This window comes from Heteronotia binoei, chromosome 8, assembly GCF_032191835.1.
Source record: "Heteronotia binoei isolate CCM8104 ecotype False Entrance Well chromosome 8, APGP_CSIRO_Hbin_v1, whole genome shotgun sequence".
NCBI classification, from domain to species: Eukaryota; Metazoa; Chordata; class Lepidosauria; order Squamata; family Gekkonidae; genus Heteronotia; species Heteronotia binoei.
Window position 1 is genome coordinate 71,625,810 of NC_083230.1, and position 26,655 is coordinate 71,652,464.

The window sequence follows — 26,655 nt, forward strand, 5'->3', positions numbered from 1 at the left end:
CATATGCACACATAGTTGGAAATTGCTTCTGAATATGTTGAATTCAGTTGTCAGAATTCGGATCTGGATAAAACAAAACGATGTATTACACTGTCCTAACAACAGCATCTGTTAATTTAAAAAAAAAAAAAAGATTCAGATTTTACGTATGTAGTATTTATGCAATGGTGTTAATAGTTGCAATTGGTTAACTTCTGTAGTGGTTAATGAAACAGAAATATTAATATAGAAGTTTGTTTAATATTTTATGTAGACTGGCTTTTGAAGCTGGAAAATAACGTAACAAACATTTCTTTGTATGAAAGAAACCATTAGGAAAGTTTCATATTCTTTGCATGTTTGCATGTTGTAGGCTTGCAAACATGTCTGCATAAGTATAGTATAAGTCCTGTAACTATCACTGGTATTAAGTAGATATTTGTTAAGATAGTATGGTACTGGTGGAAGTGTGTATGTTCTTTGAAAGATTCTGTTGTGCAACCAAATACCTACATCTTTAATGTTCAGTTTAACTTCTGACATAATAAGAGTTATTGCATTATGTATGCAGTTTAACATCAACTACACAATCTCAGGAATATCTTGCTCATCGTCTAACATTGTATATGTCAGGGGTCCTCAAACTTTTTAAATAGGGGGCCAGTTCATTGTCCCTCAGACTGTTGGAGGGCCGGACTGCCGTTACTGTACAAGGCCGCGGGCTGTCAGTTCTCCGTCTTCTGCATCTCTCTCCCTTCCCCACACCACACACCCCGGCCTGGGAACTCACCTCACCTCGGTATCACCTCACACTCTGTCTCCTCCGCCTCAGCCCAGTGCCGGAAGTGTGCGTTGCTAACGCGAGTTTAGGTCGAACGTCACTTCCGGTCTGATTTTGCCATAACCCGGCGGGCCGCATAAACGTCCTCAGTGGGCCGCATCTGGCCCGCGGGCCGTAGTTTGAGGACCCCTGGTATATGTCATTAAATGCCAACAGTGCCCCTTAGTTCTCTACATAGGACAGACCACACCCTATGCCAAAGGATAAATGGGCGCAAATCTGACATCAAAAATCACAGAATCCTGTAGGAGAATTTTTTTGATCTCCCAGGGCACTCAGTGGGAGAACTCAAATTCCTTCATTGCATTGCAAAGGAATTTCAGTAACAGACTGGAAAGCCATATTACTGAATTACAAGTTATTACAACACTCAGGACAATGGAACCCCCCCCCCCCCCTGGCTTAACAGAGATATCTTCTTATCCCATTATATATCACTCCATTCTCACTTATACCCAGAATTAACCTTTATTAGTCTTAATAGTGCTACTGGACTCAAACTTAGTTCTCACATCTGTTTGTTAACTCTTGTATGCTAATTCGCTGCTATTTGCAGGTTTTACCAACTGCTTTAATCCAATTTTAGCTATAGTTATTGCTCAGTTACTTATGCATCTTACCTCTAATTAGCCCTTTCTGGCAACTAACCCCTCCTCCCCTAATGGTTGAAGAAGTCTTCTTTCACTGTATCTGAAGCAGTGTGCATGCACACAAAAACTTATACCAAGATTTAAACCTTGTTGGTCTTAAAGGTGCCACTGGACTCAACTTTGTTCTTAGAAGAGATAGTTACACCATGCCATCCTAAATGGGGTTACAGCCTTTGAAACTTATTGGTTTTGTTATATTTAGAGTGAATCTCTGTGTAGAATCACGTTATAAAATACTAAAAGTCACTAATAAACATGAGTGATCTCTATACAAAGATCAACTTGCGTGTACATTTAGTGTTCCTCCAGTTTATAGTAGCTTTAGTAATCTTGTATCTATCATGTAAATCTATAAAAATCTTGCAGTTTGTATTTACCCACCCACTCCTGAAATATGCCTGGAAGTTCAACAATAATCCTTATAGTGTACTGGAATAGTTAAGATGCTGATATATAGGGTTTTTAAAATCATTATTATCCTTATATCCTGCTCTTTTACCAGGGACCTGAGGTTACTGTACAGGGGAGTAGTCCTATTTTATTCTTATGTCAGCTCTTTGAAGCATATTTGTCTTTGAAAAAGCAGATAACTTAAGAATACTGGCCCCACAGAATAATTCATAGTGTGTTTCTAGCTGAACTGTAGTAATAGTGGGTTTTTTTCTTCCTTTATGTTTACAGGTGCAGCCATGCAGGAAAGCATCCGTTTTGCTTCAGCAGGAGATGATGATGTTAAAATATGGGACTCCTCATCTATAACTGTAGTAGAGCAGTTCAGCCCACATACTGCCTCACATCCAGTGAGCTCTGTGTGCTGGGGCAGCAATAGTATCCTTGCCATTTAATGTGATGTATTATCTGTGTGGCTGTATTTCTGCATTATTTGTTACTTGATTTGAAGTCCTCGTTTTAGTTTAAATAAATTCACATTGTGGTGGCCCTGGCGTATTAAGTACAACCACTGAGAACCTGAGGTGTCCATATTAATAATGAAACTTTTATTATAGTAATGTTATAATAATGCACAACTACTGAGAAACTGAGGTGGCCATATTCTTAAAGAAACTTTTATTATAGTGTATTATTATTGTTGTAGTAGTTGTTATTGTTGTTAATATTATGCTGCTATGGAGCCAGGACTCTTAACTGATTCTAAAACACTAAAACCATTGGCTATTGTGATTTTAATGCTGTTATTTGCTATGATCTGTATTGTACAGAATAAAATGAGGGATAATTTCACCCCATGAGATAAAGTTTTCTTAGTTATGCTCATGTGACTTGACACTTGTTTCTTTTCTAGTTTCTGGCTTGTCTCTTGTAGTTGAAATTGTGTGTGTTGGGTGGAGTATTCTAGGGAATGTAATGTAATGTAAAATTTTATTTATATCCCGCCCTCCCCCGCCGAAGCAGGCTCAGGGCGGCTAACAACACTTCAAGTAAACAATACAGTAATAAAAACATTAAATTCACATTAAAATTCACATTAAAATCAGTCAATAATCAATAATTAATTAAAACATTCCTAAAACACTAAAACCATTGGCTATTGGAAATCCAAGCGGGAAATGTTCAAGGTATGATTAATGTTGCATAACTGAATTATTCTTTTTTTGGAGAGCAGGCATACTGTCTCATTTCAGACATTGTATTCCCAATCCTCCAAACCATGATTTGCTATGATTTGAAAACTGGCCAAGCTATGGTTAACAATAGCCAGGGTTTGACAGAAATTCATGGTTAGTGCTAATTACATTTTGAGCAACAGATATCCGAAAAGGAAGACTTGAGAGATAGAGAAGTATGAGACTCTACAGAACATACTAGATCCTTGACTATGGTTTGCAAGATCAAGCATGTGACATCAAATTGATCTTACTGCCTTGTTCTGATTGACATGATCTGCAGTTACCATTGTTATTTATAGAATTATTTTGTTGCAAACACTATTTTTCATTCCAACTGCAAGATTGTTGACAGCAGCAAACATTGCTTTGAAATTTTGGGAAGATTTATATATTCAAGAGGAACAAATTGGATGTGAGGGTGAAGACTACAGTATGCTGTTCTGTGGGGAGAATGTTTTAAAAAATCATTAACTCTGCTTTGAATGGAGGCAGAGGGGAATTTATGTCTTGATTGGGCAAGGTACTAAATTGTATATCATTCTGATTCTTTGAAAACTGGAATGATTCCTCACTGCTATTATATTTTCTTTTCACTGCCGAAAGCAATTGCGTAATTCTTTAAAATTGCTGTTTGTCCTGAAAGTACATTGCTTTTGTTTTGAACTTTATTTTGGACTAACTCTTAGTTACAGGAACAAATTCTTTCTGTTGCCAGTTACTATGCAATATGTTCTGTCCTTTATGATCCGTAACTCTTATTTCCAGATAACTTTCTGGTCACTGCTTCTGCTCTTGGTGATAAAATAGTGATTTCCAATTGTAAAGGTAAACCAGTCCCACTCTTTGAACTAGCTGAAGGGGTAAGTGAAAGAGACTTGCTTCTTGAGCCACTAAGAACCCCCAGGGACTTTAAAAGTGAATTTCCTGCGTAATTCATTTAGGATCAAAGATTCAGAATAATGGAAAAAAGCTGCATCCCATAATATTACTTAAGATTTTCATGGCTCTGATAAGATATTGCGCAAGACATGTTTATTACCCGGCACATCTACCATCTATACACATTTTTGTGATAGTATAGTCTAGCAATAACAATATTGTTTATTGCAGCTTATTCATAAAAATGCAGATTGTTAAAGGCTCTCTTCAGCTTATTAATTGTAAACTTCTAAAGTGATATTAATTCTGAGCCACTGAATGCAAATACTTGAGCTTGTTCTTACTCTTGCATAGCTCTTGTGTTGTACTGGTTTAGCTTGTTACTTTTCTTGGAACTATTTTTAATTAGCAGGTGCCCAAGACTAATGAGCAATGATGGACAATTAACCTATTAGTGATCCTCAATATATGTCCCATGCTGGATAGTGACATTTTCCCCCCAACATAATTTTAGGGGGGTTGGTACTAATTTGTGCTTACTGTATTATATTATTTGCTATGGTTTGTGAGCTGATACAGCAAAACAGATCAATATGACATTCTCACAAATGACTTAATCTGAAAGTCTTGCAAGTGTTCTTCACAAAGTCAGTATGGTAATAATAATCTTCTCTGTCTCATGCACAAAGACCACATTCAAAACTATGTGGAGCTTTAGTTGATTTGAAAGCAGTTTCTGCACAAAGTTTGTGCGGGATTGTTTATCTTTGTGCTCCTGGAAGTGGCGTAAAATGTGCAGGGGAACAAAGCGAGAGCGAGTTTTTTTCATATTTTTATACAATAGACCTTTAGTTCATTTGGGAGAAAGGAATATTATAAATACTTCAACATGACTAACCAGTTATGGTAAAAGCCACTGGAATACAGCCTGTTACTACTTGATTCTTCACTATGTACATAATTCATTTCTCATTAAAAGAATAAGCAGTATCCTTGTAGAGCAAGGAAGAATGAAATTGTCTCTTAATTCTTGTAATGCTGAACATATCATTTGCCAACAATTTACATGAGTGTTTCAGATTCATAAAAGAAGTATGGTTCAATTTATTATTCATGTTCTCTAGTTCTAATCTTGCTGTATGCCACTTGTAAATCACATAGTAGAGAAGGGTTGATGCTTCCTCTCTCTACCTGTCTTCCACAACCCTATAGGCTTACTGGCTTCAAATGGTACAATATTATTCATTGGACACTTCATTGGAACTGACTGCAAAACTTCTATTGATCTGGGTTGGATGGAGATGACTGTTTTGTGAGCATGCATCTTCCATTCTGAAATGCTGTTCCTGAGGGTTCTCTCTCCCCATAGAACGGGATGGAGGAGCATTGCAGGCTGCTGGGGAGATGGGAAAATCTCACTCCTTGGGTGAAAATCCTTGCCTGCAGAAACATCTAGTCTGGATCCAAGTTTCTGATTATATTTGGGGGTTTTTATGATTCCTGTGATATCAAACCTGGTATTATGCTGTTTTTTTAATTTTGTTTTCTGTAACCAGGCAAAACAAACATGTGTAAGTCTGAGTTCCAATTCAATGTATATTGCAAGTGGAGGCATAGATAGCACGGTCAATATCTGGGATTTAAAGTACCGAAAGCTTTACCGATCTCTTAAGGTAACCAGCTTCCTTTTGTCAATTTATTTTTAAATTGACCTCAAATCCTCTGATTTTATACTCTTATCATTAATTTCAGCTCAGACACTTTGATTCTTGTAAATGGTGTTAATGGTGACAATGCTCTTTCAGATTATATTTTTAAATGAGAATCCTAAAGCCTTTTGAGACTGTTGTTTTAATACACAGGGAATTAATCATTTTTCTCAGTTATTGTAGGAGAATTTAACATTTCCATCTACCTCTCTAAATCTGGACAATAAAATATCCAGTTAGTGTTCTTACTCCCTTGTGTACACTGTATTCTTCCCCTCCTCCTGGTGGATTAGGAAGCCCTTGCAGGTAGGGGTATGTGCTATGTACATTGAAACACAGTGCTAAAGTAACAGTTCAATTTCAATAATAGCATTTTTTTTTTGTGATAATCAAAGTAGAGGATTCTCTAAGGTTAACAAAAAGTAATACTGAAGTAGCAAAATATAGTAATGGCTAAGTTCCTTACTTGTTTCTATTTTTACTTTTAATTTACTTATTAATCTTTTATCTCGATAATTCCTGTATCCTCTGCCACCATAAATATGGAACTTGGTTTCACTGTAAATGCTAAGCTTTCTAGCTTTACAATTGTCATATGGTAATAAATCTTTTTAAGTAACTGTTGTTTCAGAATGCCATGACACTTTAAGAATATTCAAATTTTATCTGTGCTACACTGGGGGGAAATAGTGTTGTGAGTACAGTGTATTAGAAGAGAATCTTTATGTATGCTAGAGAGTTCTTGCATATATGACCCTGGTGATTCTGGAGTTCCGGCTGGTTAGGAATAAGCAGGGATATTTTGTATTTAACCACTCTTCTGAATGTTCAGAATTGTCAAGGCCTGTGCCACTTCAGAATGCAGGGAAGGCACTACATGACTGAATGCTCTGCTCTGTAAGAAAAACTTGTTTGTCAGCATAATCTAGGCTTTACTTCATACCCTGGATGTTCCTGTTCCAAATTTTTAGTGTGGAACGAACTATTATGGGATTTCCACACCTGTAAAACAGTACAGTTGAGAACAAACAGTACTTTTTAATGAATGTACAATTAATATTTGTCCTATGATTTTTACTTTTAGAGATGGGGTAGTTAGAATTCTAAATAAGATCTTTCTATGTATAAAATTACAAGGATCATGCAAAATTAGCATTTCCCATTACTGTTACTCCATGAAACTCTAAGGTGTTAGGAAGAACAAAGATTGGAGGAAGTAAAACTGAGCTGTGTCCCAAATGGTTGAAGTATTTTGATAGTACAAACCTGATAGAATATAAAACTGAGATGGTAGTTACAAGGAGATTTTATGCTATAGATCTTCTAAAATATGGTACCAAATTAAGATTTGTCTTTGTTTTCTTATTTCTTAGGATCACAGAGATGAAATAACTTGTGTAACATTTAATTGGAATGATTACTACATTGCTTCAGGGTCCATGAGTGGTGAAATTATCCTACATAGTCTTACTAAAAATTTATCCAGCACTCCATTTGGACATGGCAGCACTCAGGTATACAATCTGTGACATTGTAAGGCATTTCCAATACTGCCATTTAAATATCTTTTTATGGTGTTTAGAAAAGAAAATCTTTTTTAAAAAAGTATAAAATCAAGTAATCACTGTATCTCACTAGGGGTGATTGTTAGGCAATGTGTTCTTTCCACTGTTCCATCAGTTTCTTCCTTACTTGAGTGGCATTTCATGAAGCCTATCCCAAAACTTATACGTAAGGAACATATTATTCTTGGGATTCCAAGTGACTACTTCTGCAGCTGCAAATTTGATTGGTGTGATTGTCAAGACCACACATCGTGACAGAAAACCACTGTGCAGCTGGACAATGGGTTATCTGAATCCAGTCATTCATTAGTGTTCAAGGGGAGCATGGGCTTTAGAGAAAAGACCACATTCCTATTATTTGCATTGATGCAGAATTCAAAGGTTTAAACATGAAGTAGTTATTCCTCTTTTTCAGGGGTGGCCAAACTTGCTTAACATGAGAGCCACAAGACATGAATGTCAGATGTTTGAGAGCTGCAAGGAAGGAAGGAGGGAAGGCAATAGATGGAGGAGAGTGGAGGAGATGGAAAGAAAGCAACTTTAGCTTTAAATGCATTGGCTTGGAGAAGTGATTTAAAGAGAGAAATGCCTTCTTCAAGTTGGTTGATGGGCAGAGAGGGCTTCAAGAGCCTATCAATATGCGTGAAAGAGCCACATGTGGTTCTCAAGCCAGTTTGGCCACTCCTGCTCTTATCCTTATTGATTTCATTACTGGCAGAACTCAGCCTTAGCCATTTTTAGCATTATGGTAAGCATTGCAGGAAAAGCTGCCTTCTAAAGCTACATTGGCAAAGATAGTTAGAATTGAACAGATATGGCTGGGTTTTCTTTGAAGTGTTTTTCCAGTAGGCTAAAGATGTTTAACATTGTGCAGACATAGTATGGGAAAAACCTTGTGTTCTTTAGAACTGAAATCCCGGTTTCAGAGCTCTGATGCTTTGATTCATTGTTATCATCCGTCAGTTATATTGATGTAAAATTCTTTTTAATAGTCAGTTTGCTCTTTAAAAAAAGCCATCTCATAGCAGAACTAATAAAGTTGTCATAGCTGAGCTTTATGTGTGGCTTATTTGGGAAACTGTCTGTGGCAGCTATTGATGGACAGTGTGCTATTATATAAAAACTACAGCAATGAAAGCAGGCAGGGTGGGTGTAAGCTGCAGTGATAAGGGACTGCAAGACTTACACCTAGATTACATTGACCGGTATATTCTGTGTGTTTCCAGCATGGTATAGCGATTAGAAAGACTAGGATCCGGGAAATCTAGGTTTGAATCCCATCTCCACCATGGAGGCTTGCTGGGTGACCTTATGCCAGCCACACACACTCAGCCTAACCTACCTCACAGGGCTGTTATGAGGATAAAATGGAGAAGAGAACAATGTAAGCAGCTTTGGGTCCCCACTGGGGAGAAAAGTAGGGCATAAATAAATAAAATTCCTGCACTATTTGTCTTTACTGTTGTTTATCCTGCCATTTGTAACTTTTCATACATCCTACTGAGAAACTGCTTTTTTATAGAAAAAGCCCAGCAGGAACTCATTTGCATGCTAGGCCACTCTCCCCAAGTCAGCCAGAACTGCATTCCTGTGCATTCCTGCTCAAAAAAGCCCTGCTGATAAAAGATTATATGACTTTGAGTTCATGGCTTAAAATTTGAAGAGTATTAATAGAAAATGCAGCAATTTACAGCTTATTTATGGAGATGAAATCTAACATGAGGCCAGATACTGTTATGGTGAATTAGCTATGTGTAAATGGGGCTTACATAGTACCCATCACAGTAGCACTACAGTTTATGAAAAATGCAGTTCTTACTTGTTGTGGTACCATGTAATACAAAGATTGTGGTTTCTTTCCTGTCATCTATTTAGACTTTTGACTTTGTTCTGTATGTGTGTGCAAGAGAGATTCACAACTGTAATGTGGAACAGAAAAATGAGAGAGGCAAATAAAAGCAGTGGGTTAGAGAAATGAGGGAAGGTGCTTGGGATAACAGAGTTACGGGGGCATCAAAGGACAGATAAAATAGGCTGCTTCAATTTTTCTCCAGTGTGTACTTCTCCCCTGCCCTCCAGCCCTTACGAAATATAAGAGACTCAGTCCAAGCCATCTAATTCAAAATTATGGCAGGTTTTTAGACTCATTTATTCTTTATCAAACAGTCTCTGTGTCTTATCTTTTCTTCAAACTTAAATGCCTAATAGCAGGCTCCTGGGTTTCACTGGAGTATATCTCCCTGTCCTAGCTTTGTGTACAAATAGAGGGGAAATTGAACGATATTCCTGGGAGAGGCATATTTTTTTTTCCTTTTCACAATTATTAGGCCAAAAGGCTCAGGTGAGAGGATTCAGGGCTTAAGATACTACTATCTGTACAGCCCTTACTGTGTAAGCGTTTTGCACCTTAGGCTTACCATGTCTAGTCTGGTTTGATATTTATTTAATAGACTTCTGTACTTTCTTTCTATTCAAGGAGGTAACTAAAATGTCTCATAATTCATGAAATATAAGATACAGTAATTGTTAAAAGCCCTGACTTGGATGGCCCAGGCTAGCCCAGTCTCATCAGATCTCTGAAGTTTAAGTGGGGTCTGTCCTAGTTAGTATTTGAATGGGAGTCCACCAAGAAAGTCCAGGGGCAACCCAGAGGCAGGGAATAATGAACTACTTCTGAATGTCTCTTGTATTGAAAAACCTGCAGTCACCATAAGTCACCTGTAACTTGATGACACTTTCTACCACCAACTGTAAAGAACAAAATGTCAATAAAAACAAAAAAAACTAGAATCCCAGGCATAACAAGTTAAAAACCTTCTAGAAGAGAATTTTCAGAGAATATCAGAATGCCTTCAGTGATGGTTTGAGAAAGGGAGTTCCATAGTTTATTGGTGGCAACCAAGAAGGGCATCCCACAGGTCCCCACTTTCAGGTTCTGAGAGTGCTGGTTTCTTCCAGGGTGGAATCTAGGCAAGTTCATGTGGGTAGTAGTAGTCCTTCAGATGTTTAAGTCTTAAAGCATCAAAAGCAGGACAAAGTTAGATAAAGGAGGGAGAAATTGATATAACTAGCATATGGATAACATTTCCCTTCAAATCTCTGAATAATCTTTTCCCCAGTGATTTCATGTAGATGTTAAATAGCATTAGGAACACAATGGAACCTTTCAGTATTCCATTGGCCAATAACTGAGAGGCATAATATAAATTTGCCTGAACTGTCTTCTGCAGCCTGTCTTCTATAAAAGTCTGGAGAAAACAGACCAGTGCCTCCTAGGTCTGACTCAGTCAAGAATCTAGGATACCATAATTGATACCATAATCAAATACTGCTAAGAAAAGAGAACAAATAGGGATGTACTCCCCTGCCAGCTGACTGATGTGGACCACCTGTCAAGGTGACCAAGGTAGTTTTCATATAGTACCTGGATTGAAAAGGATCTGTAAAAATCTATCTAGAAACAACTTGACCTTACGATGCCATTGTCCTCCTAATGAAGTTTTCCTTGGAGAGGTCAGACCAGGCCTTGATCAATTATCTGCTGTATCAGTACATGGTTTTGTCAAAAGCCATCTCTCTGCTGTTTCCATTAAAACCAAAGGCATCGGATGATCTTACTCATGGGACAGTCCTTCTCATGTCCCATTACAGTTAGATTTTATTAGTCAGAAAAGATGTGGATCCAGTTGGGAAGGTCATGTGAGCCTCTGTGTCTCCAGGAATTTTATCCAAAGTCTCAGGCTGCTCTAAACAGAAACCTCAGGAACATTCATGGTCTGCAATTAATAAGGTCAAAAATCGGATTAAATATGATTTGTATCCAGAAAGTGCTTAACTAATTTGTCACACATTCAGGAGCCCATAATGATTGCACTGATATTAGTTTTTCATAGGTTTTAGATTTAAATAATTATTTAGAATTTTACAGTAACAAACATCACATTCAATATGAAGCACATTGCACATTCAGTTTTAGGTCCCCAGTGTCTCATAGAATCATAGCCTCTGGTCTTAAATTTTCAGCAGTACAGACTTAGACAGAACTTGGCATTCTGTCAGGATTCGAAAGTTTCCATTGTTCCTGCAAAAATGCCTAGCTTGAATTTTTTGTTTTTACTTTTTTAATTGCATGTCACTCCAGTAAGGTATAGATGGCAGGCTTGCTGACTAAACATTTGAAATGGCTGTTCTTGTAATAAAGAAGGGGTATCAATGCTGACGTTCACTTACAGGATTTTTCTGTTTCTCACTGCAGGATATTTTGTCAAATCCAATCTTTTCTACAGTAGGCAATTGTACTATAGGAGCACTTATTGAGCTGAACCAAAGGGCAGAGCAATTTTGTGAACATATTCAGTCCCCTGAAAAAGCAACCCCCTTTTGGCTGATTCAGGAAGAGGCATGAAAGTTGGCAGGAAAAATCTCTGTTGTCCAGACAGCTGGGCCAATGCTTCCTGTTGTGCTGTGCAGAAAACACCATCCTTAGGATGACAAGGAATGTTGCCCCGTTCCCTCTTTCTCTCTTCTCCCCCCATTCGCAGTGAATGTGACATTGCCCATAGCCAGATCTGATCAGCTCTGTGATGTAATCATGCTAACTATGTAGTCCCTTATTGTTTGATATCAGGTAGTTAGCAGGTTCATCATTTTTTAACAATGCTGCTAAAGGCGATGTACAGGTACAAAAATAATAAGCTTGGGAGTGGATTAATTTTTCTAGTGGACTAGTGCATATGTGACGCGTGCCTGTAAACTGGTAGTCATCCTTCTATGCTACCTTTTCCAAGTACCTTGTAAAGAAGATTATGTTGGGTAAACTTGTGAAAAACAATTATTCCTTTTGCCCCCAAGAGAGTCATAGAACAGGGCTTTGCCATGATACAATAAATGTTTTCTTAAATGATTATTAGTTTCAGTACACAAGTTATTGTATTTGCAAATGAGAAAGCCTAATGTTGCAATTGTGATGCTCTGTTAGGTTAAGAACAGTCTGGTATTCTCAATGGAATCAACCTATCAAGGGAAGTTAAGTTGCATTATAATCAAAATTGGTAAAGTACTCGGCCCACTTCATTTCCTACAGCATTAAATGTATTCTGCTGTTTAGAGCTCTTTCTGCCAAAAGCAGCTTACTGGCATTGTCACTAAGAATGGCAGAGTGCTCAGAATGTAAAATTGTGTAAGGCAAGGGACAAGTGGTTTTGATGGAGGAGTTAACTCATATAGCTTAAACTTCAATAGTAAATTCCTTTACTAAAATTTTGAAAATTCTTTATAGCATGGAATGACTTTTAAGTGCTTGTGAGTGATGATTCACACATACGATACAATTACGTCTATTGTTTAGTACAGTGGTTGAAATGGTTTGCACAAGCTTGTTGTGGAATTTGACCCTGAGCTGTAGCCAAGAACTAAAATCTTATGGCAGCCTGTGGTGAAACCAGAGCATTTAATACATACTCCCAGCTATGCTGTTACCCTTCCTCTTAGGCTGTGGGGTGCAACATTTAAAATCTTTATCCATTCTCATGCCAAAAAAACTTTGTAAGCAGTGATTGCTTTAGCTTATAATATGCATAAATACAAAGGGAGCTAAACTTTTAACCAAGATTTTTATTTTTTTATTTTTCTTGCAGCCCATTCGGCACTTGAAATATTCCCCCTTTAGAAAGGCTTTGTTGGGCAGTGTCTCTGACAGTGGGACTGTCACTCTGTGGGATGTAAACAGTCAGAGCTCATATCATAACTTTGAAAATGCTCATAAAGCTCCCGCCTATGAAATTTGTTTTTCCCCAATCAGTGAGCTGCTCCTTGTAACTGTAGGTCTGGATAAAAGAATAATTCTGTATGACACTGCAAGTAAAAAGTAAGTATATGTCTGGCCAAAGATACACTGAGATTATGTTTGTTCTCTTAATTGCACAAGCAAGCTTCGGTACTTAGAGTTTCTTTTAAAAAATGGCTAGGTTTAAAACTTTAAAGTGCCACAAAAGTCAGTGCTGTGAAAATACTCTATAAAGTGTCTAATATCTACGTATCTAGTAGAATTTTAGCTATTAGAATGGTTATCGTCTATCTGTCCACACACAGTTATGATGACTCACTTGCTGATAGGTATGTTAAAACTACTATGATACTTTTCTAGAAATTGGTATGTATGTAGTCCAAGACAGGTATATTACTAGGAGAATCTGAAAATAAGACGTTAACATTTAATGGTCAAAACTTGGGAAATTAACCTTACTACATAGTAAAACTGGTGCTCAGGACCAGAGCAAGCCAAGCTACATGCAGAATAGAATGTAGGAGTATAATTTCCTGTTTACTCTTTGAATAAGCATGAAGATTTGGGCCGAGGTTGGTTGGGGTTCCCTGTAGTTGATAAGTGTGCATTTGTGTTTGAGGAATGCTGCTAATGTAACTATTATGTATACATATCTGAACTGCAAAATTAAAAATTGTATGAACTTGGACCAGAGAGATGTGGTTTAAGTCATGAAACTACCTAAATGACCTGTGTCTGGTCATTTTGTGTTCTACCTCACAGTTCTGTTGAGGTTAAAAGAAAAATGACTATGTTTACCTCAGTGAACTCATGGAAGGGTAGGACAAAAATAAATGTTTTGAGAACTTTATGTAACATTATGTATTTTCTTCAACATTTTTCTATGTAACATGAAGGCAGTTGAGGACATTGGTAGCAGAATCTCCTCTGACTGCTGTAGACTTCATGCCTGAAGGAACTACCCTTGCAATTGGATCGTCTCGTGGAAAGATTTACCATTACGATCTTAGAAAACTGACAGCACCTGTGAAGTCAGTCAGTGCTCACAAAACCTCTGTGAAATGTATAGCACTGCAATGCTGTAGTAGCTTGCCAAAGGTAAGATATTTTTGTGCATAAAGGACTCAGATATAGATTACAAAACAATCCAAAGTAAGCTGTATGACTGGAATTTCATTCTGGCTTTTAAAATGACAACTGTAATGTTTTCTTAGTTTGGAATCAGAACATGCCAGGAAGTTGTCAGCTTAGTGCTCACCCACCCTCCTCTGCTATACATAACATGGCAAGGCTGAATACTTTCCAGTCCAGAACTAATCCCAGTTTGTTTTGATGCCCATGATTTGTTAAAAAACAAGCCTGCAAGTCTGGATTCTGAAGCATGGTTATAATCTCCATTTAGAATCCTGGTAACGAATTGGAATTTGCTACCCTGCCCCTGATTTTTTGATGTCACAATAAATTTTAACTTTATTTTAAGCCAGGAAGTCTTCACTCTGTGTGCATGATAGAAGGAAGGAAAGAAATCATAACCCTAGGGACTTCTTGGTTTCTTCAACATGATCTGCTAGTGTCTGATTTGTTACTGGCATCCTCTGAGTGCAACCTAGTTAAGATTTAAGTACTGTACTGGCTCTAGATCATAAAATAGCATAATTTTCAGTCTAGAGAGTGACTGTTATGTTGAACTTCTGATTGATTGCTCTCTATTTAGAATTTTTATAAGCTATCCTTTTAAATGGAAAGGCAGGATGTATACACACACACACATATTTACACACAAACTTGAAAAGTAGCGCTTGTACTTGATGTTTGAGTCATCAGCAGTGTTACAGGAAGAAATGCAAATCTTTTTTTTTTCATTCAACAATTTTGACAGACTTATTTCTCTTACAGTCTAGTCTTAAAACATCTTCAAATAAACAGGTGAACAAAAGATCTGATATCAAAATGGCAAGTAGCAATGCAGGAAATCAGAATGCTGGTATGATTACCTCAGATATACCTGCTACATTCTTGCCCCAATCTATGCCAGTGGTGGAGAGTAAAGGAACAGATACCATTCAGGATAAATCAGGTAAACATGCTGTGAAGACCATTAATGCCAGTGAACCCACGGAACCATGTAGCTTTAAGAAGTGCTTACTTGGTCTTTATAAAATGCTGACGTTCTTGTGCTCCAACTATTTAAAAAAAGGAAGTAGAAGTTTTTTAAAAGCCTGCCTTGGTGGGATGGGCAGTATAGAAATCTCAATAATAAAAAATTAATATTGTCATCACTTCTACATGCCTAGGACCCCATCAGCCCAAATGGGATTCTTCTCAATGTAAGGAGAAAACCAGTATCCTGCTTTGCCCTATTTAAATGTTAACTTTAAAAATTCCTGAAATCTGTTTTCTTCTACTTTCGGGGTTGAAAACTGACAAAGCTACTAAAGCTGCTATGAGGATGGAGTCACTTTGCCTCCAGGAGCGTGACAGTGCCTGTTGATGGCAACTCTGGTCATGCCCCTTGGGAGACCGTTCTGTGCTTTGGAAGGCCTGATGAAGCAGTACTAATGGTTGTCACTGCTTTGGTGCCGAGTTCAGATGACCTGTGCCATTTGTGACCTGTGCTCGTCTATTAGAGCTGGTGCCCTTCTTTTGTGTTCCTGGGTACAGAGCTGCTGATTTAGAAGGGCTGATGAAAGTATCTCTTCAGTCCACCAAGGAAGTGATATTTTGTTTCTAACATACAGAACTTTTTCTTGTAAAACATTTTGTCTTATTTGGTGATTTTCTATGGAATTGTAGTTTTACCAACCCTTGTAAAAATGGGGGTCAGTACTATTTCCAGTTACAAAATAACTTTTGTGGAACAACCTTGTTTAATGTTTTCACTTAGCCTGAATGTTCTAGGCTTTTTGTAATGCATATATAAGTTCCATGAAGATTTTATCCAAAGCTTGCTTACTTAATTGAAACAACCAGGTTCATTTATTTATAGAAAAAAGCTTTAATATGTGCCTTTTCACTTCTTCATAGAAAAAGGTATGTGTGGGGGTGTGACACAGTGAAACTTCCTTTACTACTACTTATTGCTAGTTTTAGAGCCAGTGTGGTGTAGTTGTTAGTGCCAGACTAGGAGAACCAGGTTTTGAATTCTGCCATGGAAGTTTGCTGAGTGACATTGGTCCAGTCACTCTCTCAGCTCTTCAACTTCCATAATTTATTTTGTTTGTAGAAATGTTTAGTACTGATATCTGAAACCATTTTTTGAAGAAAACTCATGACTCTTAAGACAACACTTTTATTGAAGAAAATTGATGTGTTCTTTTTTAGGAGTTCCTCGCAGCAGCAGTTTGGATGTAATTCCTTCCAAAGAAATTGATCATGGGAATACTTCTAACGTAACTAATTTTGAAGATTTAGGGAGAAATAGTTTAGGTGACTTATTTTCTCCACTTCGAGATGGTAAGTTGTATCTGCACAGAGACTTCTCAGTTACTAGTAAGGACCTTTTCTTAGCACAATCTTCTGTTGTTCTGTTCTTAGCATAATCTTCTGTTGCACCCTACGTTTAAGGTATTTAAGGTATGAAATACTTAATGTTTCTGTGATGGACCACTTCTGCTTCCCTCCCTCAGAGCCTAGATTCCCTCCATTTTTCTGTCCCTTCACTGCCTGAGCAGCCCAGGTAATGTTTTCTTCTCCCCTGAAGAAACCTTGGTTGTCCAACTCTGTGAGTAAGATTTATTTTGGCTGTTGGCTCAGACTAGCAACCTGAAGGAAGGGATAGGGTTTCCCTTTAACTTAAACCCTTGAAAATGTCACTTGAGACATTTTTGAAATTAAAAATTAACAAAAGATTTTATGTAATGTCAAGAAGATGATACTGGATTTATATCCTGCCCTTCACTCTGAATCTCAGAGTGGCTTACAAATCACCTTTACCTTCCTCCCCCACAACAAACACCCTGCGAGGTAGGTGGGGCTCAGAGAACTCTCTCAGAAGCTGCCCTTTCGAGGACAACTCTGCGAGAGCTATGGCTGACCCAAGACCATTCCAGCAGCTGCAAGTGGAGGAGTGGGGAATCAAACCTGGTTCTCCCAGATAAGAGTCTGCACACTTAAACACTGCACCAAACTGGCTCTCTTAGAAGAAGATATTGGGTTTATACCAAACCCAATGGCTCTCATGGGGAAAAGTCAGGTGAAATTAGGGGTTGAAGTTCTGAGATAAGACTAGTACAAGCACAGACTTTTGTTCTTATATATCAGGCTAGTGAGAGGTTCTTAAATTATTCAGTTACTTAGATCTTTATATTGAGAGGCTTTTGTTTGTGATGTTTTCCTAAACGGGATAATGCACTTTATTTGAGTAATCCCTGGCTCTTCCAGAGCCCAGAAGGCTGGTCCCCTTTTCCCAGTACCCAAACCCCTTCTCTTTGAAACACCAGCACTCTTCTTGAGTTTTTTACTGACTTTTTAAGGTTCCTGAAGGCAGTTTCTCATCACACCAGACCAGGGATCTCTTTACTCCTCAGAGATAATTCTCCCCATTTGATTGGGTAGGGAATCTTTTTCTTTCTCCCTAAAAAATCTATCCTTTTTTGTTTAGCCTGAATGAGAGTCTTCTTTAGTACCCAAACCCCTTCTCTTGGAACACCAACATTTGTCTTGAATTTTTAAATTTATTTTTAAGACCTCTACAGGCAGTTTCTAATCACACCAGACCAGGAATCTCTGTACTTCTCAGAGATAACTCCCTATTTGACTGGGTAGAGATTCTTTCTCTAGAACAGAGATGTTGAACTCATTTGTAATGAGGGCTGGATCAGACATAAATGTCACTTTGTTGGGCTGGGCCATGTGTGCCATAAAACATAATGCCAGGTACTGGAGATATAAACTGTATAAAGGACCACAGCTGGTAAGCTCCAAGTTGCTGTATCCTCACTGCAGGGCGTCAAGGGCTGGGGGTGGGGTGCAAAAGAAAACTCATATGGGCAGACTGGAGAGCCAACAGTGCACACTGGCCAGATGCTCCCATGCTGCTTCACTGCTGCTGATGAGGTTGTTCAACTATGCTGAAGCCATCATTGGAGTGGCTCTGCCCATTCCCGCCCCCCCCCCAACAGTTTACTGTTCCCTCCCTTGCACTAGTTACTTGTGGGCCACATAAGAGCCATGGATGAGCTGCTTCTGCCCCGCAGGCCCTTATGTTTAATGCTCCCTGCTCTAGAAGATCTGTCCTCTTTTCTTTGGCCTGAATGAGAGTCGTCTTCTGCCACCCAAATCTCCTTGCCGGACATTCCCTCAGTTCTCTGTCTGTGTTCAAACTGCTCTCAACTAATGCTGAATTCAGACTGTATTCAGTCATGGTTGAAATCTGACCTTGTTAGTACTAAACTTTTTTTTGTTAGAGTTAGTCTCAGATTATCTCAGGACACACCTCTTCTCAGTTAAGAAAGGAATCTGACTCAGTCTCCTTAGTGTACAGCTCTCGCAAGACTTTCTGCTCAGCTGATGCCAGCCAGTCAGATTGCCTGGAGGAGCCCATCACAAGGCTTTCTGGCTCTATTATTATTATTATTAGTTTATTTCTATTCCGCCCCTTCCCCCTTTTGGGGGCTCAGAGTGGAGTACAACAATTTAAATTAAAATCACAATAAAATCATAATAAAAACAAGTTCATGAAGAATTAACCCTTCACAGCCCCTTACTTGTACGTACAGCACTTTTAAGCCTCTTTAAAGGTGCAGTTTGTCAGTTTCTTACAGTGTGGAGCACATATTTAGGCCTTATAATCAACTTTTTCTTGATTTAGATGGCAATAGCCTTGAAGGTCTTTTCCATTTTTAGAAGAAGACGACAACATTGGATTTCCATTCTGCCCTCCACTCTATATCTCAGAGTCTCGGAGCGGCTCACAATCTCCTTTATCTTCCTCCCCCACAACAAACACCCTGTAAGGTAGGTGGGGCTGAGAGGACTCTCACAGCAGCTGCCCTTTCAAGGACAAGCTCTGCAAGAGCTATGGCTGACCCAGGGCCATTCCAGCAGTTGCAAATGGAGTAATGGGGAATCAAACCCGGTTCTCCCAGATAAGAGTCCACGCTCTTAACCACTACACCAAACTGGCTTAACCACTACACCAAACTGTTAGGTGCACAAGATAATTTCTGCACAGATGTGGACACATATGAACAATAAATAAGATTTGCCCCGGTCAGATTCATAGAAGGCTACTCTTACGATGTCATTGTGGGGGAGAAAGTTCACCTGGGAACTCTTCTGGCAGCTCTGAATCAGGCAAGATGTGTACACAGCTCTAAAATGTTGGGCTGGTAGGGAACCTTTTCATATTTTTAAAGATCTTTGATATTAAAGAGATGTTCTGAGAGAAGCTTTTTAAGTGAAGAGAACTGTTGAGATAGCAGAATGTTCATGACACTTTAACATTTCAAGAAAACTCATTTTGCTGCTCTTATTTAAGAAGCTACAAAACTCTGGAAGCATACTTAGAATTTCTCCTGGATATTAACTGCTAAATCTCACATAGTTGGCAGAACTCATGGGAGCATTGAAAATCTTCCTGCTGCTGCCCGTTTTCTCAATTTTCTGTACTATTGCCAAAATACCACCTGTGAAGAACAGACCCCATAGGGATTGAGGAAATGCCAGCTGTAAACCAGCCTAAGAAAATACCCCAGAATATAAAGGCACTGCTATTAGTCATATTCCTTCCTATCTACTGTACAATTAATTAAGTGGAGGGATGGACTGGGCGGGGGGAGAAAAAGGACCACAGAGTTTCAAGGTCTATGGGGTTTATAGATCCGTGGATCTATAACCTCCATGTTTAATGGACCTGCTCCCTTTAAATGGCCTTTGGGCAAAGCCATGTGGCATGTGAGTGAAGGCAAATGGTGACTTCATCCTCACAGCTTTGCAAAAGCCATTTAAAGGGAGCGTGTTCCCTTTAAATGGCTTTTGCAAGCCCCTCTGATACAGACCTTACAAACCTTCTGGGAGGGTTGTGGAAGGTCCGTGTTGGTGGGATGGCATGGATCAGGATCATAGACCATGAACTAGACCCAGTCTGTTAAAAAAAATAGGCCCATGGTCTGATCCTTGCCCATTCCTAATTAAGTGCTGAGTTGTGAATGTTTTTGTGGGCCGTAAAATCTCTTGGTTCTCAGCTATTTAGTCACTACTGAACCTGCAGCCTTGCAACTAATGACTTGGGGAAGAGGGAGTGGGTTGTAAAGTCTTTCTCCTTGTGAGTTGCATATGGCTTGTGAAATCTGCTTGTTTGCAGCTTCATTGCAACTCCCTACATACTTCCTCTAACTTAAAACAAGCTTTCTTTTTCATGCTGTCTACTAAGAAAGCTTTTGGTTCTCTCCTATGGATTTTTACTGATGAAATAGGGGAGGATGGGTGACCTTGCCAGGCCTTGCCCTTTCTCACTGCAGCCCCCAGCCTGCATTTGCATTTATCAATTGCCCACCCAACTCTGTTCACATTTCCTCTTGGGGGGCTCACAGGAGGTGGGTGGGAGAAGGGGAAGTGCGGAAAGATCTGCTTCCAGCAACATCTCTAGCATGTGCCCCTGTCAGAATGTGATGTGTGCACTGTCAGCAAGAGCTCAGTCATCTCCTAATAACTTCGGACTCTGCTCCAAATTTTTGAATGAATACAGCAAGCCAGCGCTGCATCTCATGTGGCAGCACAATAACTCTCACATCCTTTATATTAAAATGACACAGCCTGTCTTTCTAAAATTTGACATTCCTTGAGAACAGTAATATGAAAACAGTGTTCTGGCAGGGATGTTTCACTGTTATCTCCATCATCCTCAGATACCTAGCGTGGAACATTGAATGACTGTGGGGGACTTTACAGCACCCTCATTATGTGGCTATGTGAAGTGACAATATTGCATGGGACAGAGACAGGTTTATTTGCTGAGCAGGGAATAAGAAGGTAGGGGTTGGCCTCAATATGGCTAAAAGGTCTCTGGTTGCTCAGGTTTTTTGCATAAGACAGGTGGTTGTCAAGAAAATAAAATACAACTTATCAGTTTTTGCCCTCTCTCTCAACTGCATCCCCTTCTTGCTGAAGCAGCCATTACGTGTGGTTTGGGTTCCATCTTGGTTCCATGATCCTGGCACACCTCAAAAGGGGTTCCTGCATCCTGTTTCACCAGTGGGGAGGGGGCTCGAATTCTCTATTGTCTATATGCGCTCTAAACACTTTAAATTTTTTTCCCATTGTGCACATTCAGGATAATTATATTTTGGTTCTTAATTCTGTACTACATGTGCTAGTAACAGTGTCCCTCATGCATACAGAATTTTACTTAAAATGATGAATTGAAGTTACTAAGCCTTACCTTCTTGGTTAAAAAACTTGAACAGCAAAGGGCTTTTTAACCCAACACCTCTCCCAAAAAATCATGTAAAACTATGATTTCAAGTTCTACCTGTATATGACATGTTTCTTTTACAGTCTGTTTTATTGCTTTGATTTCTTGTAGATGTTGCAGCTTGTAAAACAAGTGAAGATGCTCCAGGAAAGGGTGATGGTAAGCACTTCTTGTAATATACTTTTTTTATTACACTAGTAATAGTAGCTCAGTGGAGGCAACACAGTGCTAAACAGGTATGCTGCACCATGAAATCTAACCAGGGTGTAGCAGTAAGTCAGATTGCTTAGTGGAAAGCTTTTTTGTAATAATTAGTGTACTGAGCATGTTAAACTTGTTTTTGAAGAGTATCTGGTATGTCGTCATTGCAAGATATATGGTGGGGGTTTTTTTAATTTGTCTTCCAGGTTTGGATTTTCAGTCTTACCTTTCAAGTTTGGATTTTCTTTCTCACTTCAACATGTTTCCTTCAAGAAAAAACCCAGCAGGGTCTGCCTCGCAAGTAGTGCATTCTAGTCCACTTAATGTGTTTGTTGGCTCACCTATTAAAGAGGAGGATGAGAATCCAAATCTGAATCTTGATGCTAGGAAATCAAATCATGGAAGACAGGAGTTGAGAGAACACTTGAAACAGGTATTTTATGGTGCTTACTGTGAGTAAGATGTAGTGTGTCCTGATGTTCTAACCCAAGTTTACATTCAACTTTTTCCTCCTTACCTGTAAATTCTGCCCTACCTGTCACTTGCAAAGCTAGCCATAGTCAGTGTTACACCTGCGCCAAGTGGTTAGCACAAAAATACAGTTTGCAGTCATTGTCAGAAGCATTCTACGGAGGACATATCAGGACAGGCAGTCCTGAAGGTATGCTTTAAAGATCAACAGCAAAACCTTGAACTTGATCTGGTCCTCCATCTGGAGCCAGTGAAGCTACAGAGCATCAGTTGGCTATGCGCTCTAAAGGATAATCTTGTCAGAACCCTTGCAGTTGTATTCTGGACCAGCTGCATTTTCCAGATCAACCTCAAGAGAGGCCCTGTGGAGAATGAGTTACAGTAATCCAGCCTGGAGGTGACCATTGTATGGATCACCATGCCTCGGTCAAAGAGCGTCAGGTATGGGGCCAGCTGTTTAATCTGGTGAAGATGGTAAAACGCCAGCTTCAAAGATCTTTGTGAGTTGGGTCTCTGTTGATTATCCAGATATCCAGATTATTCCCAAGGTCTTGACGGATGGTACAGCTCGTAATGGGACCCAATCAAGACAGGAGAATTGGCAACCCATCCCAGCCCCCCTCCCCCAGTTCAGCCAAAGGCCCTCCATCTTTGATGGATTTAGTTTCAGCCTGCTCTGTTTTAATCAGCCAATCACAACCTCAAAAACCCTGGCCAGATGTTCTGGGGTGGCTTCTGGCTGGCTTCCCATCAGCAGTTGAGCTGGGTGTCATAAGCATTCTGATGACAACCCAGACCATAATTCCGCACCAGCTGGGCAAGGGGGCCAAAAAGATGTTAAATAACATTGAGGAGAGGATAGCACCCTGAGGGACTCCCATACCAATGGTTATTGTGGTGAAACTCTCTCCTAGCACCACCCTCTGTCTCTGACCTTGGAGAAAAAAGACAACCACTGCAAGGCTATCTCCCAGGGTCCCCATGTCAGTGAGGTGGTGGGTCAGAAGATCATAGTCAGCTGTGTCAAATGCTGCTGATAAGTCAAGTATTATCAGCAGTGCTGACCCACCTCCATGCAGCTGTCTGGGGAGATCATCTGTAAGAGCAACCGAAGCCATCTCCGTCCCACAGCCAGGATGGACTAGAAGGCAGCCAAGGCCAAGGTATCATCCAAGAAAGCCTGGAGCTGCCGCACTACTGCTCCCTCACCTACCTTTTCCAGGAATGGTATGTTTGACACTGGACAGTATTTGACCAGATCTCTGGGATCTTTTCCCCCAAGAGCAGCCTGACCACTGCCTCTTTTAAACTCCCTGGGAAGACCCCTGAATTCAGGGATGGGCTTATAATGTCCACCAGGGGAGCCCGTGTTCCATCACAGCCAGCTTTAACTAGCCATGAGAGACACGGGTCAAAGAGGCAGGTGGTGAGCTTCACAGAATCCAGGCTCTTGTCTACTTCAGCCCATGAGAGCAGGCTGAATTGGTCCAACACTGGACCCAAAGACAGCCAAGGGGCCTCCAGTTCACTTGCTGTATCAAGATTAGAGGGAAGATCCTGGTGGAGCAACAATATCTGCAAAAAAAGCTCATAAACACTTCACAGCTAATAGCTGAATTCCTAGTATTTTGAGATTTCTCACTGAGAGATGTTAAAGACCAAATTTCTCTAAACAATTACGCCAGGCGAGAGCTAGCAGATGCAATGCGGGCCTTGAAGAAATCCTTCTTCACTGCCATCTCACAGGCTTTCGTAAATGTTCTATAAGATATTCTTGCAGCTTTGTCACAACTCCACTGCCAAAGTCGCTCTACCATCTAAACGTCTGTTTCATCCTCCTTAGCTCCTCAGTATACCAAAGGACTGTTTTGGCATGGGACTGAAGAGGGTGCATTGATGGCTTCAGAAAGCTAGCTATGCCAGTCTTCTACCAGCTCATTCAACTGCCAGGGGAAATCAGATCCCACAGAGAATTCTGAAACCCTATCAGGTCCAAGAATCTCTGCGGGCAAGCATAAATCAGCTTGTTGCCTAAACAGGAAGGGTTTGGGATGCTCAGATGGGTCTTCAGGGCAAAGTGGTCTGACCACGGTATTTCCTCTAGATAATTTCAACTCACATCTAAATCCTGTGGCAAAGATCAAATCCAGTGTGTGATCTACTTGATGTGTGGGACTTGATACAGATTAGGAGAGTCTCAGTGCTGCCATGGAAGACACCAGGTCCACAGCCTGCAAGGAGGCTGCAGTATCAGCATGGACATTAAAATCCCCCAGTACTAAGAATTTGGGGATCTCCAAGGCCCAGCCCACTACTGCTTCCAGCAGGCTTGGCAGGGTATCTGCTGGTGTGTTAGATGGACAGTACCATCCAGATAGTCAAACTATTCTCAGTGTTGCACACCAGGCAAACACAGTCAGTACTGGAGATCTTTGGTGCAAGGAGCACCTTGCAGGAGAAAGACTCTCACATGAGGACTGCCCCCCCAACCCTTTGGCTGGGACTTGTGAAGGACCGAGAAACCTGTTAGAGACGGTCTTTTCTGAGTGACTGTTTCACCCTCTCTTATCCAGGTCTTGGTCACACATGCCATGTCTGCTTTTTTGTGCTGCAAAATAACTGCAACATAGTGGTCTTGTTATTAATGGACCTGGGATTGCACAACAGCAGTGTCGAAGAAGGGTTTGGTTTCCCGTCCCCTCTACCAGCATATCTCAAGATAGGAGGAAGGTTGGCCAGAGATCAAGATACCCATATCTCTGGCTCTGTCCCTTGCAAGACCTTCCCCTGCCATACTTTCCTTTCCCCCCAGTTACGGGAATCCTTTCCCCAGCCCCTTGTTGGCCTCTCCTATTCACAAGGTGTCAGATTCCAAACCACCTCATATAGTTCCCCACACCCATACAAACAATCTATGACAATATAAGCAGGATGCATGCCATTACCAGTCGTGTGGGCTTGAATGCCTGTGGAGTGCCAACATATGACATCTTATTGTTTCAGTAGGCCAGTGGGGTGCATCTTTCTGGGAGCTCAGTGGCAGTCTGCCCATAACAAGTTGTGCTGTCTTGATTTTTCTCTTGCCCTATTCTTAGAAAAAAATTACTGGGTTCTAGCTATTAGTTACTGAGGATTTTTCCCCTCTTACAAGTTGAGCTCCTCGAGTGCTGATTCTGGAAGTCTAAATACTCCCCCACTGGTGAATACAGTCAAGAGTCCTGATTCCAGAGAGAGATTTAGTAAGAACATTCAGGGACAACTGACATACGAATCACCCACGAATGGTACTACCTCAGCAAGTAAGTCTAATGCTACTTTTTGTCAAAGTAAGCTAGCCAGTGACATTTTTTTTGTTTATATAAACTGGCTATATCCTGAGTGTCAATTCAAGGAGTTTCCAAAGTGTCTAACAAACATGGTCTGCAATATCCATGGTGGTGGTGGGGAAAGATTTCTGGTGAATTGGGGTTGCTGGTTAGCAAAACTTTACCCAGCTTGCTGCTGAGAGAGCCTGCTTGAGTTGCTGAGCTGGGTTCTAATCTATTACACTATAATTTCGTGTGTCTTTTAATAATTATATGCAGGGCTTTTTTTGAGCAGGTATGCACCAGGTATGACACCAGCTGGCTTGGTGTCAGGGGATGTGGCCTAATATGCAAATGAGTTCCTGCTAGGCGTTTTCTACCCCCAAAAACTCCTGATTATATGTCTATTTTGCATTCCTTCTGTCATGGAACTCAAGGCTACTTACACAAGAATTTCATTTAAGCACAGTGTAAAGCCACACCTGCTTAGCTTCTCTGAAGGGGCTGATCCATGTGCTTTCCAACCAGACTCCGCAACCCTTGACTTAGATGAAGTATGATTTTTTTCAAAAAATTAGTTGAATGTTCTTGGTCTGACATCTGAAAGAATTCAAGTCGGCACTAAACGTAAGGGTAAAGGTAGTCCCCTGTGCAAACACCAGTCGTTTTCGACTCTGGGGTGATGTTGCTTTCACCATGTTTTCACGGCAGACTTTTTACAGGGTGGTTTGCCATTGCCTTCCCCAGTCATCTACACTTCCCCTCCCCCAGCAAGCTGGGTACTCATCCTTGGAAGGATGAAAGGCTGAGTCAACCTGGAGCCGGCTACCTGAACCAGCTTCTGCTGGGATCGAACTCAGGTTGTGAGCAGAGGGCTCCGACTGCAGTACTGCAGCTTTACCACTCTGCACCACAGGGCTCTCATAACTAGATAACTGTATCTGGGTGAGTTCCTTACTGCTTCTGCAGCCCGTTCAGATCTCTGGAAAATCATTTCTAGGGACGCAGGACCCATATGGAGGAATAGCGGAGGGTGTAAGTGGAGGAAAGGTGCAAGATTGCCCTTCATTTCTTTTGTGTCAGTGCAGTTCTGCTGATGCAGCATAGTAGAAGGCAGTTTCACTTGCTTCCCCTTCTTCCTGCAGCCCCCCAATCTGTGGAGCTATTCACACAGCTCCCATATCATTATGAATTACCTTTCTGGAAGTTGTAAAGCAGAGGTTTCAAAC

General features: G+C 40.2%; 1 protein-coding gene across 1 annotated transcript in view; it reads left to right on the top strand.

Moving 5' to 3' along the window:
- Positions 1–2,150: 2,150 nt before the first annotated feature.
- NEDD1 (NEDD1 gamma-tubulin ring complex targeting factor) overlaps positions 2,151–26,655 on the top strand; it is a 28,570-nt gene continuing 4,065 nt past the window's right edge. Inside the window, exons 1-11 of the mRNA XM_060245218.1 lie at positions 2,151–2,298; positions 3,864–3,958; positions 5,534–5,650; positions 7,060–7,200; positions 12,888–13,117; positions 13,933–14,134; positions 14,933–15,113; positions 16,358–16,489; positions 21,561–21,608; positions 21,857–22,083; positions 25,273–25,420. Of these exons, the coding sequence (XP_060101201.1) occupies positions 2,160–2,298; positions 3,864–3,958; positions 5,534–5,650; positions 7,060–7,200; positions 12,888–13,117; positions 13,933–14,134; positions 14,933–15,113; positions 16,358–16,489; positions 21,561–21,608; positions 21,857–22,083; positions 25,273–25,420 (1,660 nt within the window). The 5' untranslated portion in view covers positions 2,151–2,159. The remainder of the gene's footprint in view (positions 2,299–3,863; positions 3,959–5,533; positions 5,651–7,059; positions 7,201–12,887; positions 13,118–13,932; positions 14,135–14,932; positions 15,114–16,357; positions 16,490–21,560; positions 21,609–21,856; positions 22,084–25,272; positions 25,421–26,655) is intronic.